At 36.8% G+C, this 14,230-nt stretch overlaps 2 protein-coding genes across 8 annotated transcripts in view; one reads left to right on the forward strand and one right to left on the reverse strand.

Moving 5' to 3' along the window:
• CMC1 (C-X9-C motif containing 1) overlaps window positions 1–5,947 on the forward strand; it is a 76,246-nt gene extending 70,299 nt beyond the window's left edge. For both annotated transcript variants that reach the window (XM_003772035.4, XM_012551378.3), the window contains exon 4: window positions 1,111–5,947. In XM_003772035.4, the coding sequence (XP_003772083.2) occupies window positions 1,111–1,231 (121 nt within the window). In that variant the 3' untranslated portion in view covers window positions 1,232–5,947. The remainder of the gene's footprint in view (window positions 1–1,110) is intronic.
• AZI2 (5-azacytidine induced 2) overlaps window positions 5,540–14,230 on the reverse strand; it is a 35,476-nt gene continuing 26,785 nt past the window's right edge. For 5 of the 6 annotated variants that reach the window (XM_031940407.1, XM_031940408.1, XM_031940406.1 and 2 more), the window contains 2 exons: window positions 11,657–11,775; window positions 5,540–7,731 (listed from right to left, as the gene is read on the reverse strand). In XM_031940407.1, coding sequence (XP_031796267.1) covers window positions 7,349–7,731; window positions 11,657–11,775 — 502 coding nt within the window. In that variant the 3' untranslated portion in view covers window positions 5,540–7,348. Of the gene's footprint in view, window positions 7,732–9,899; window positions 9,997–11,656; window positions 11,776–14,230 lie in introns of all 6 variants that reach the window. The other variant, XM_023505188.2, reaches the window with a different exon arrangement.

A 14,230-nucleotide genomic window follows, 5' to 3' on the forward strand; every position in this document is an offset into this window, starting at 1 on the left:
CCCCATATCCCACCACGGCTTCAAATGAATAAGTTACATCATGAAGAAAGTGATTTCCTTTCAGATCTGCAGGTAAGGAAGAAAGTGTGACCAAGCAGGGAATAGAAAGGAGCACCGAAGATAAAATGGACAACTTTGGTCACACAGTTTAAAAGGTTTTGCATAAACAAACAACGGGGGGGAAAAGTTTTACAGAAAATTTCTTTGATAATGGGCCTGTGAGCCATTTGTAAGGAACAGATCCAAATGTAATAAAAAAAAGCACAATTACCCAATGGCCAAAACATGTGAAAAAAAATGAAATATCAAAGCTATTTTGAGATTTTAATACCCATCTTATTGGCCAAGAAGATATAAAAAAGAAGAGGAGTAGGGAAAGGAAGAAGAAGAAAGAGAAGGAAAAGAAGAAATCCGCATACTGGCATTTTTTTTTGGTAGTGCTGGATATTAATGTAGCTATTCTGGAAAGCAGTTTGGAAAACAGTCACCAACTCTGCGGACTCTTTGACATAGTAGTAGTAGTAGTACTCCTGTGCTTTTATACAAGCCAAAGAGATCATAGAAATTGGGAAAAGGAGCCACACGTATCAAAATAGTTTTGGAAGACTATTTCATAGTAAGAACAGAAACTAAGGGACTCCCTACCTATTGAGGAATAGCTAAAAAATTGTGGTATAAAAATGTAATATATTTTTGCACTATAAAAAATGACGGAGAAGGAAGGTTTCAAAGAAACCTGAGAAGACCTGTATGAACAGATGTAGAGCAGAGGGAACAGAAATGGGAAACCACTTTATAAAATGACACTAGCATGGAATAGGTGAGAAGGCAAAGGGAGATGAGGTAGCAAAAAAGGAAAGAAAAGGTGGTTATTATCTTTTTAAAATTAAGTATATGATTAAAGAGGAAAAAATGCAGTGTAGTCTTTTATTTTTCCTGTTCTTCTAAAAATAGCCATTTTATTTGAGATAAATTCGGTGTTTTACTATTACTACTACTGCTGCTGTTTAACTCTTTGTACTGTTCCTACACCTACTAATAATTATATTGAAATTTTGCTGTGTTCTATTTTTAAGATTTTCATACTAATTTCTTTTCCCTTTTTTATAGCTATCAAAACCCAGATTTTTATGAAGAATGCAAAATGGAATATTTGAAGGAAAGAGAAGAATTCAGAAGAACTGGAATTCGTTCTAAGAACAGGTTGCAGAAGCTTCCTACCAGCATGTAACAAAATAGTTAATTATGAATAATTTTTACTTTAATTCTAATGGCAAAAGCATGAGGCAAGAAGCAGTATCTTTGGTTTGCCCCTTAATATTATGGATATATTTTTGTTGTTTGAAATAAATATCTTTTATTACACTTCTTTAATAAAGTTTTAATTTATTGGTTAGATTATGAGTGAATAGAAGAAATGTGTTTATGAATAAGGTGGATGGATTTCCCTCCCTCCTGCCTGTGGATGTGTAAGTTCTGCTAATTTTTACCATCACTGGTCTCTCTCCCAGATGGCATGTAGTGGAAGGAAGAATCTTAAGGAAAAGAATCTCATTATCTTGAGTAGACAATTAAAGGACTGGGTGGGAAGGGGGAGGGAGAAAATACCTAGAAACTAAGAGGGTACTTATCAGCTGGGCTGTAGCTCAAACTTCAGTCTGAATGTAATGGAAAATCATTGCGCCAGGAAGTAAAAACTGACGGGATTTCAGAGACTTGGGAAGGAGGGGGAACAAGCTTAACTAACACTGCACAACTGCATGTAAGGGAAGACAGTGCTGAAACTCTCCTCCCAGCGGGGGCCACCTACATTTCCTATAACGGAAGCACGGTGTCCGTCTCCTGAGAACGCTGGACTTGAGCGGTGGGAGACTTGGTCGCTGTGGGAATTTGTTGTGCTTGATCACGCTTACTGTGGAGCTTTTGTTGAGAAGGCAAAAGACCTAGTGATGGTGATGTCTGGAAAAAAAAAAAAGCCTTTAAAACAGCATTTAAAGTACCCATGGAACAGGGGAGAAGGAAGCAAAGCGAGAGAGTTCTGAAAGTGATGGCTCGATGCATTAGATACACATTTATTTAAATCAAGCGGCATGCAACAGATTCAGTTTTTTATACAATCTTTTTACAAAACCATTGTACATGGAAATGCTCATGGATGAGGGAGCAGGAAGTGCTGTTTGTTAGATTTAGAATAATGACATTCAATTAAAAAGAAAACGTCAGCCAAAGACCTATAGACTCTACCAAAATCTGCCTTTTACCCCAAGTACTTTCCTTAAAAAAGGTTGGGGCATTGTACATAATGAACAATAAATGACATCACAAGAAAACAATAAATATATTTTATTTTAATAAGAAATCATTGGTTACTGACATAAGTCACTTCTGAAACATCAGATCATCAGACCACTCACTAATACACCGGTTAAAAACTATCAAATGAGAACATAGCATGAAAATGAGAAAAGATGGCCTGTAATTGAAGTAACTACAGCCTGACCTACTTCAGAACACAGGAAATGGATTAAAATGGCAAATAACGGGAACTCTCACTGTTTGCTAAGGAAGTTCAGCCTATGTAAATCAGTTGTCACAAGGAGATTGCTTTGCCATGAGGCACTTGATCCTGCCAAGTAGCAAGTTAGGTCAAGGGCATCAAAAGTTTAGGATATGAATGCATTTGGAAATCTTAACAGAGGAAAATGGTGGAAGATGGAGTGGTTCAGATGGAGTGGTTCCTGCTTAAAACAATGTTTAGACAAATGGCCCAAAGAGAAGCTGTTGCAATAATCAAGTGAGCCAAGTCATTGGATGAAAGTGGCAAAGACGTGTAAGGTCGGTTTGTGTGAAACTTTTCACAGTGATTTCAATGGGGCCGTCACATTCGCATTCTAGCCTCACAGCACCAGGTGGGCTTTGTGAAAAAAGAGATGTCCTGAAGGATGTAACAATGGGAAGTAAAATCACACGTGGAACATGGATACTCAGAAAAGGGATATCCCAAGGACAAATGTGAGGACGTTGAGGGAACAGTGAAAGATGAGAGCATCCCAATGTATGGGATTTTTCAGATGAGATTACTCAAAAAAAAAAAAAAAATTCACAAGAGAATATAAATCACTACTGACCCTTCTGTCCATTTTCCCATTTTTGCAAAATGAAAAAAATTATTCTTGCTTCAGATCATATCTTCATCATCACGGTTGACCAAAAAGTGGCAAATACAAGATTCCAGTACACTTACTTTATGTTGATTATTTGTGTCGATTGCTCCAAGCCCAAGGATACTGCAGACCCCTCTTAAAAATACCTGTTTGGTCAAGAGTTTGACCTATCCAAGAAAAATGGGAAGTCACCTGTTGTTCAGATAACAGTTGGATGGCCAACACTGACAGCTGATCCAATCGATATTAGGAAACACAATCTTGGCAAATGGATGATGAGTTGGGCCCTGAGTGGAACAGGAAGAGATTGGCTTTCATAATCCGCCCAAGGCTTTCCATGGCCTCATGTTACTTTCTGAAACAAAGGAATTTTAAAGGTGACAGCCATAGCAAACCATAAGCAAGCACCAAGTCTTGGGCTCGAATCCTCTCTCAGAGACTTCTGCTTGTGTGATCCTGAGCAAATCATTTGATGTTAGCCTGTTTACTCATTTGTAAAGCAAGTTTGATGCATTTTCCTCACAGGGCTATGGTGAGGATCAGTAAGAGCAACATTTCTGGGTGGCAGAGAAGCCCAAGAGCTGGACTTAAGAGTGGGGACAACCAGAATCCACATCTCCCTCAGCTGTTTGTCTCAGGTGATCCCGGGCTCTTCCAGCCAATGAGAATATCCCCTTCTTCACAGGATCGTCTGTGGGGGCTCCATCGCCAATGAATCCAAAGCTTTGTCAGCTCTAGCAAGTGCTTCTGGGAGAAAATAAGATTCCCAGCACGTGGCAGTCAGTTCAGTTGGAAAAATAATAGGGTATGAAATAACGTGGAGGAACAGAAAATCTAAAGTACTCAGACCTGGATTTGAATTCTGACTCTGGACAAACACTGGCTGGGTGACTACAGGCAAATCACTCAGTCTCTCTGAGCTACATTTCTTCATCTCTGTGAGATGAGACTCCCTCCATTGATGTACGTCGGTAGTGTCAAACTCAAATAGAAACAGGTCCCTAAACCATTATAAGGATCCCTGTGACTTAGAAAACTACATGTGAATATCATCCATGCTTCATTTATTTTGTGAAATATTTCCCAATTTTGTCTCTGGTTCCGAAGCCTGAGGCTTATTTGATGCTTCCGATGTGAATCAAGATGGTAGTGGGTGATTCTTGAAAATGTTCTCCTGTGCATCTCATCGGGAAGGTAGCCATCCAGACACCCTCCTCCTGATACTGCCTGGATAACACAGGAACCGTCAGCTGCTCTTTACTTACTGGGACAAGCTCCATTAAAAATGTTGCTTACACAATTCTATGATGACATACGTGAGGCGACTTGTACACAATTCTGTTGGTAACATACTGACTGCAGCCTGCTACTGCCCTCCATACCCTGTTTTCTGGGATTCAGTATTAATCCTAAGAAGTGCTTAATAAATACTCTCCTAAGACCCACATGTTAAACATCTACACCTGCAAAGGGCAGCACTGTTCAAATGCATCTCTAATACATGAAACTATCTGATGGACTCTCTTTGTCAGTATTGAGCGTTTTCCGCCTGGAACACCACAGGGCATTTCTGTTATATGTATTAATTTGTGTAGGAGTCATATCCTATTAACAAACATCATTGTTTCCATGAAACTGGAATCTAAGTTTTTCCTAAGCAAAAGAAATCTAAGCAATTTCAATTCTAAAGATTCTAAAAGGGTATATGGAAATCAACTATCCATAGAACAATTAACTCTCCCATAACACGTGGCAGTATTCCGAGTGCTTAATAGAGAAGCCAAGATCATCTAGATCTTTTCATGCTAAGTCCAATGCTCTTTCCATAAAAAACATTCTTTCAATACCCCTTTTCATACCTCTACTGCATTTTTTGATTTAATTTGACAAGCAGAACAAAGAAATCTTATTTTGCAGACAGAGATCACTAACTAGGCTCATGCCCCCAGAAGTTATTCCAGTCTACAAAAAATTGCTTTTTAGACATAACCTAAAGACATCATTAGCTACAGAACATTTTAAATTGTTTGATAACTTTTACCTCTATTGAATGCTGCAGGACCCTTCAAGACTGCCAGCTTCTGGAGTAGAGAGATTGTATCTCATTCATCTTTTAATCCCTCTCATTAATTAGCAGTGACTTCAAAGTGTAAACTCCCTGTAAATTTGTGTTCCAGTGTATGTTGTATGTTAGTAGAGAAAAGCAATTTTCCTAATGCCAGGGGATACTGGTATTAAAAAACAAACAATATGAGAAATGTGTTATGTTTAGAAAACAACATCATGAGATAGATCAAGTAGGAGGGAAGAAGGGAGGGAGGGAGGAATGAAGGAACATGTTACAGGAAATGGAACACAAAGAATTTCACATGCAGTCATATTCAAATAAAAATAATTTATTTAAATCAAACAATATGATTTCATCTTTGTATAGTTCAGAATGTTATCCAAGCCAGTGTCTCTCCCAATTTACTACTTTTAAAAAGGAAAAAAAGACTCAATTTTGGTTAAGGAAAAGCCAACACTGGGAAAGCTACATTAGAGATCAGACATAACGTACAGTCTATGCAGCCACATGAGAAATAGTTTCTGCCACTTTGTTATTACACAGGTAGTTGGTTCTATCAGCTAAAGCCTAGTGACTTGTATTTGTTTTATGCATATTGGGTTTGTTCTATTACTTTGCAAGAGATTGTACTCCCTTGAGTCAGCTGTGTTCATTGGTCAGAATAAATTCCAGCATCTGACACCATTTCCATTAATCACAGACAAGCCAGTATACGTGAGTAAGATAATAGAAAGATACAAACAATATCTGGTCTTGTTTATGTATGCTGTTCAGTAATACAGCAGGAGGGTTGAGGAATTCTTTTGAGTTTAAATAACACCAAACTGCCTAATACTGGAAAGGGAAAAAAGGCATTCGAGATCCCAAAGCAAAAAGATCTCTACACCAGGAGATGTCCGGATGGCACCAGTTCAAAGGAACAGATACTCAATCCCTACCAGAAAGTTCCCCGGAAGGTCGGCTGTTTCTTCCATCCTCGTCAAGTGTTCTTTTGCACTTGTAAAAAACTCTGGCAACCCCACCGAAATTCCACTGGCAATTAATGATTCTTCACTAAATTTGGAATGTTCCCCATGGATTAATGTATTGCCATTTAAAAAATTAAGCTGCTTTACTAAAGAAAAGGCAGCTAGTGTTATCACTTGGAGACAATTCATTCCTTTTGCCGGTTCTAAATATTGACATATACTTTTTAACATACTGATGTATAAAATTATAAAACACTCCTCTATTATCCAATTGGTAATATGTGGTTTTCTCATCGAAAGAAAAAAAAATTAAAAAACATATTTTGTCTTTAACCTTAAAAAAAAAAAAAATCTTACTTTTAAATTGAATGCTCAAGGGAGCTAGTGAACACAGCCAGCCAGCTCCAGTGATTGAGCAGTCTGGATTATAAACAGTTGTAAACAGAATTAAAATCACACAGAAGTAATGATGACCATTCTAGTATTCTAGAAATGATGGTTATTCTAGTACTCTTGCCTAGAAAGCAATTGTCAAGTCTAAAGATTTGAAGTAAAATGGCATATGGAAATCGCCTATCCATAGAACAATTATTCTGTACCAATACTTTCACAATCTATCTGTGTTCATAAAAAGACCAATGGGAAATAAAACACATTTTACTAGCTGCTGCTCCCCTAGGCAGGATTTGTTTTTTGTAATTTACATGATTTGAATCAAAACTCCAGCAACCCATTATTCCTGTGAATGAAGATGTTTATTATTTAGACATCTTACAAAGCCTGTGTATATTTCTGACCTCAAGTTCAAAAACTAGTTGCTATCATTTTTCTTTACCTGAGATGCCTAAATCTACAGCAATTGTTATCAAAGGTAGAGTTGTCTTTAAAAACACTAAGAGAATTCCTGTAATTTATTAAATAGTGCACGTGTCTATACTTGTTAAAATAGAGTGGGCTAGCCCGGTTGTTTTAGTCTAGACTGAAAGTTACAAACTCAACTACGCGACTGCAGGACAGAATGTGCAAATCCAAGCGGGCTGGAAGTCAAGGATGGCCCCAGAACCCGAGGCCGCCATGGGGCCAGCTGCGCCAGTGTCTTGTGCCCGTCCTCCCGGTGCCAAGGTGACCGACCACCAGTCTCTTCTGACTTAGTTCTTGTAAAGGCAGTTGGGATTATGCTGATCCAGGTGAGGCAGGTTGGGGGAAGGTGTTTTACTTTTACTTTCCCCAAATGCTGTCTCACTAGACTTTGGGGGGCTTGGGAATACCCATGAATTGTCTTCTAAAGAATTTCTGCCATAAGAATTCTGTTCTTGAAAGTTTGTAGCTCCACCAGGACTGACTCTCTCATTCTCTGCCCACGACTGGAGACTTGCTCTCTCTCCAGACAGAGGGGAAGCCATGGCACTGCAGAAGCCTTTGCCATTCGGTGAAAGAGGGGTGTGTCTTTTGTAGGTTGCAGTTAAAGACCCCAAATGTAAATTTGTGCAGTCCTTCACCAGGTCGTCCACACACTGGACTGGAGCACAAGCTGCAAAGGGAAAACGAGATAGATGGTAGATTAATGAAAGGGGCCAGGGTGACCTTTATAACTTTTTATTAAAGCCATTATTTTCAAATATAAAGCACTGAAGAAAAAGTATGGTTTTGGATCAAGAACCCTGGGATTATCCGTACCACTTGTAGAGTAAGCAGAAGAGCTGGACTGGGCAGGTCACTTAGCAGGAGCTGGGGACCAGCAGCTTTGCCTCCTGAAGGGCTCTTGTGAAACAGATACAAACAGACCTCAGAAAGTGTTTTTTTTTTTAAACAAGGTCCTAAAACATCTTTTTTTTTTTTTTTTTTTAAACAAAACTTCATTCAAATAAAAACAAAGGGCGCACCCGTGAAATCTGTTTCACTTGTTCCTTCTTTCCATGTCTGTGAGCCCTGAGGTTCTCTGTAAGTTAAACATTTCCTGTAAAATTTGGTCCATGCTATTCATTTGTTTGGCAAACCTGTCCTTAAGTAGAATGAATGAGTATGTTAGATAATAGGCTCTGTGTCAATTGAGTTTTGTTTTACTTTCTGAGGAATTATCCAAGTGCTTCTTAACACAGAATTTTAAAATAGTAACTATCGTATGTGTATATTCAGTAATTGCAACAAAAGACCCTATTTAAAAAGCAAACCAAACAAAAACAAATGCCTCAATCTAAAACAAGTACAATAAAACCTAACTTGGGAATATAGGAGAATATTTTTAAAAGAAATATTTCAAGAAATGGAAATACCCAAGAGTCAAGTCAACAGATATAATAACACCACTAAGTAAAAAGGAAACTCTATGGAGAAATTTACAAATAAGTGCTTGTACATAATAATGAAATACAAAATTTTTACATTATTCATCTGATTTCAGTAAATAAAAAAAAAATCAAATTCAAGTTCAAACTCTTATACATTTAGAATTAGTGAAATACAAATTTTAATTTTCCTGATCCTGGGATCTCCTTGGCTACCCTATGTAAAAAAGTATTGTTGCATAAAAATTTTTAAGCAGAGACTTATTTTGCTCTTGGACTTAGTGTGCACTATGCCGTTTCTTCCTATAGTTTGCACAATTTTAGTTGTAACATTTCAAAATGGTAAAATAACATTGCAATTTTCTTTGCGTGGTTCTTTCCCCCAGCAATACTAATCATAACCCATCTGTACCTCAAAGTACTTTAGAAAGTTATCATGGCACAGCCAGTGCAACCACAAACCTTTCGGCCTCCACTGAAAGCTGGTTTGCCAAGGCTCACCTCCAGCTGGTGTATGTAGCCTTTCAGAGCACAGGCTCATCTCTGTCCGTAATGAAAAATCTGAATAGGGTTTTGGTGAAGGTATGTTTTCAACTTAGAAAGATAAATGTGCACTTGAAGTTCATACCCAGATTTCTGTATATTTTCATTCTAAAAAAGCAACTAAGGTTTCCATTAAAGCTTTTACAATATAATAAATTCCATCCTTTTCAGAGAACTCAAAGCACAACCAACAAAAAGATGTAACTGGTTATAATCTGCATTTTAAAAAGAAAAGAGCCTAGCAGTATGAGAGGATTAATTCAAACTGACACATGTCCTGTGCCTACAGTTCAAAAACTACTTTGGATATCAAATACTGGGGTGTAAAGAAAGTCAAATCAGTTTTTGGGCAGTTCCAATTTTAGATGAAAATGTGAAGCGGGGGGCTCAGACTTGAACTGAGCATACATCTCAATGTCACGAATATGAACAACTTAATTTGTAGGCATGATGTAGGCATAGAGTCCATTTCTTCTTAGCCAAATAAACCACCTACATAAACACACCCAAATAAAAGACTATCTTTAAAAAAAAAAAATCCAAAGCTAAATATATGCATAGTACACAGCCAGTATCCTAGAAATAGCACAGGAGCACTTCTCTATTTAGTTCCAAATGGGGCAAGAGTACTGTAAACTTCCCTGTACCAAAGTAAAGGGTGGACGAGATTAGAAGATAAAATTATTTGTAGCTCAAAAAAAAGTCATACATAGCAAAAGCTTAATATGATGCAGTTTGGTAAGAAGCAACAAAAACTGCATTTTAAATTATATCAATTATGCAGGAAAGGTGGGGAAGGCAGGGTTGGAAGCAGCGCTGCTCAACATCAGGTTCAACATGGCAGCAGGGGAAAGACCTATGCAAGTCTTACCTCTGCTTCCGCTCCTAGCAGCATGTTCAGTGGATGGGAATACTTCCCTTGAGCCTGCATTCACACTTGAGAAAATCAGCCTTGGAAAATACATGGCCTTGAGCACCAGAAATGATATTACTCATGAGAAGTCACAGGATAATCTAATGGCAATTCTCAAGGAAACACCTTCTCCCTTGCCCCCCTCTCCCCCAGAAGCTGGAAAAGCCTGTCTACTGATCTGAGCAGCAACAGACAGAGCAATAGTCCCCAGGTTTTCATTAAACACAGTTCAACCCAAGAAAACAGCCAAAGGTGCTTTTCTAAATGGCCTACTGTTAGTAGTTTTTCTTTTAGAAATCAGACTTCCCAGGGCAGCTAGGTGGCACAGTGGATAGAGCTCCAGCCCTGAAGTCAGGAGGATCTGAGTTAAAATCTGGCCTCAGACACTTAATACTTCTAGCTTTGTGACCTGGGCAGGTCACTTACCCCAATATTCAAAAAAAAAAAAAAAAAGAAAGAAAGAAAGAAATCAGACTCCCGTCATTTATTTTCCACTTAAAGAATCAGACCAACTATTCTAAAGCCCAAGATCCAAGTACATAGTGAAATTTAACTTGCTTGTTTATGAAATCATTTTGACTAGCCAATAAAATGAGCTGATTATGATAATCAATAATAATGATAATAAAAATAATTCCATAATACTTTAAGGATTAAAAGTATTTTTTCATAACAAGCTTTACAAGTTTTACTATCTCCATTTTATAGATGAAAAAAATTGAGCCTTAAGGATATTAATTTCTCTTGGTCATGCAGCTTAATAGCAGAGCCAAATGTGACATAGTGCCACTTTAGGATAACAGGGTTTTTATACCTTTTCAAAGCCTTGTCTTTCCTCACTTTCTTTTCCCAAAATTATACTTAATATGTTATTCCATAAAACTGCTACAAAGAGAATAATGCTAAAAATGTAGTTTGTGGTTTAAGAAAAACAGCGCATGCAAAACTCAATTTCAAAACTCAAAGTTAAAATAGCTAGGAGGTAAGCCTTATGAAAAGATTCTTCTCTTTATAAAATAATTCAAGTTGGGATTTTTTTCAAAAAATACATTCATCTACATTTGAAGGAATTAAGATTTATAGCTGTTAAGGAACATATGATTTAAAAAAAAACCTAGTTAATAAATTTGGATTCTATTATCAGATGATACAAAGTTCTAAAATGTATATTAGAGATAAAACATAAATAGTTAGAGCAATTTTGTATTAGGAGAAGCTAAATAAAAGTGCCAATTTTAATATATCAATACTTTAGAAATTCTCATGTTTGGTTGGCAAAACACAGAAAAAAAAGTCCAACAAAATGTTTTATTTTCAAAAATATAAAAAAAAAGTTGAGAAGACTTTTCTAACTTGGCATAATATATGCCTACTCTGGACTTCAGAAAACACAAGGCCAGCTGCCTTCTTTTGTTCTTATGTGAAGAAGTTGTGGTAAAAGGTCAAACAGAGTCAACCTAACACCTCAGCCTTACTCACATAAGCAACACTTGGCAAAGAAAAAAGCCACAAGGGGAAAAAAATACAAGACGAAAGAAAAAAAACATGTCAGCGACACCTTTACATGTGAAGTTGACCACTCGGAGTCTACTAGAGTCAAAGCAGAAAACAGGTAGCCTGAAACACATTATTTTCTGGTTTATCATCTTCAAATTATAACATTCTGAAAAGATATTGAAAGGCTAAAATCAGGTTGCTTTCTGATGATGACTTGCCTTTTTTGATTATAGATGAAGTTTTAAATTTTCTTAGTAGTTCAGCTTGCACTTGAGTCACAAGATGTAAATTAGACATTTCTCTCTTGAGTTCCCAGTAGGCATGTTGCATGTTATCACTGAAATATAGAATTTTAAAAACATAATGTTCACTATTTCTTTTAAGCTCATTTCCCAAGTAGTCTTCCAGCCTTAAAAGTTATAAATCTAACAGTAGATCTGAACATAATCGCTTTTCTGGAAGTTTATGCACAACTATAAACTAACTCAACAAAACCATGATTAAATTAAAAAAAAAAGAGCAAAAGGAACATGAATTATTTAATGAAGAGACTTAAAAAAATCAATCATGCATCTTAACTGAAATTTTTAAATAGCATTAAGTGACTCATTTGACCTGAATCATTTATTAAAAAGAAAACAAATCATTCCAATTTATGTTAACAAGCAAAAATGTAAATACAGAAAATATACTGTCCATTTTCAAAATAACTCAGTGAATTGTTACAGTCGTACCTATCAATGTATGAAGTTTAATCAAAAGCAAACTGGCATTCAGAATCTGATATTTTACTCTTACAATCTTGAAACCATGAATTCAAATTATATCTATCTGATATATAGATTCATTTAACTTCTACTAAGCCAAAATAAACATATATTTATATTTGAGTTATTACAATTGTTTCATGCCTAATAGACCTCAACTTGTTGACTTTGATGGTCCAAGAGAGAAGACCTGGTCCTTGCTGGAAAAGAGCCAAAGAACAGCACTATTTACCCAAAGAGCCTCTGCCCAGATTCTTGCCATCGAGCTTCAGAACAGCATGGGGACAGAGGGACTGCAGGCCTTATTATCCCCATTTCAAAAATCATTAAACTGAAGCTCAGAGAGCACTGAAAAACGAGGTAGGTTGTGGAGATCTACCCCACCATCCAGAGGTGGTCAGAGTTTATCTTCTAAAAGACTCTGCCCTTTCAGATCATGAGGACTTCAGAATAAAGGCTTCTTATGAAAAATTATAAATGAGACATTAAATCTGAATGGTCATATCTCACATTTCCAAAGATTACTCAATGAAGGAAAACAATACATGTAATAGATAGTCAATGTCTTTCTTCTGATTGACAGAATTCCAGCTAAATGAGAGCCTAAAAAATAGATCATTGGTCAGTTACACAGAAAAGATTAAAATAGTGGAAGTGCAAAAATATTAGAATTATTTTGAATTAATTACTTTTAAAGGTTTCATTTTTGTATTACCACTCACTTCATTGAAAAGGGCACATACTATCTTACTAGCAGCAATCACAACCGGTGCCACGTTACTTCTAATAAAACAAACTAGTAGTTTAAGCCTTTTGCATCTACATTTGCTAACCAATTATTTCTAAAATTTATTTTTCAATGAATAAAGATTTATTTTATTTTCCTCCTAATTTTTCTCCCTCTTACAGGAGGGGTTGGGAAGAGGGGAAGGACAGACAAAATCCTAATAACAAATAGGCATAATCAAAACAAATTTCAAGTACATTTTTTAAACATCATAGGACTTTTGCAAATTTTTGATGGGGATAAATTATTTCACACAAATTAGCCAGGCACGCCTCTTTTCCCCATTGAACCATGAGGATGCTATGCTGCCCACAATAAATGTTCCATATAGGCTTCTGTCTACAAGTGTGATTCTGGACATTCAAAATGACTCTGCATTGCTTAACACAAGAGTGTAGATTGGACACGTGTTAATTCACATTAAGTACAACAAACCAATACTTTAAAAATGAATTTGCTTTTATAATTTTAAGGAGATGACTCACACGGGATCTGATTTTTCTCAAGAAAACAAAAGGATCTCACAGATTATACAACACTGAAGCCAGATCACAAACCAGCCCTTCCTAACAAGTGGCCAAGTAAAGCTTTAAAGCCTCGCACTTTAATGGTCTCCACCGCATAGCTATCTGGCACCCCCCTCCCCCTTCCCCCCCCAGTGTTCTTCGGTGCAGGGCAACTAAAACTTGGGCCTGGCTGCCAAGGAGCCCAGCAGGTTTCTCACACACCTGGGAGGGGAAGGAGTGGTTAGTCCCAGCAACTGAAAACCGGTGCCACAGCTAAAGGAATTACCAAGGGCAAGCCTTCCCTCTGGTGGCAAACCAAGAAATGACAGCGCAATCATCACATTTGAAAAATACATGGATAGGGGAGGATGGGGACACAATCAAACCAATTTTTTAAACGACTTTATTTGCTGATATGTTAATATTACTGTAGAAAAGGTCTTTCCTCCCCTTTTTGAAGATATTTTCACATCACATGATTTTTAACAATGCTTATATGAAACTGGAAAAGACAAGATGACATTCATCAGACTTTTTTTTGCTTTAATGACATTAAATCTCTAATTAAAAACAACTATTCCACATTCTTATGCCTACTGAGTTAAAAACACCATTTTAAACAGAAAAATTAGTATTTTGTCTTTTAAAATAATCACAAGTAGAAACTCTCCAGTAGGCTCTTTAGTTGACCATAATTCTTAAGATTATTTGAATATTATTCATTCGACATGA

Source organism: Sarcophilus harrisii, chromosome 5 (assembly GCF_902635505.1).
Source record: "Sarcophilus harrisii chromosome 5, mSarHar1.11, whole genome shotgun sequence".
Taxonomy (NCBI): Eukaryota; Metazoa; Chordata; class Mammalia; order Dasyuromorphia; family Dasyuridae; genus Sarcophilus; species Sarcophilus harrisii.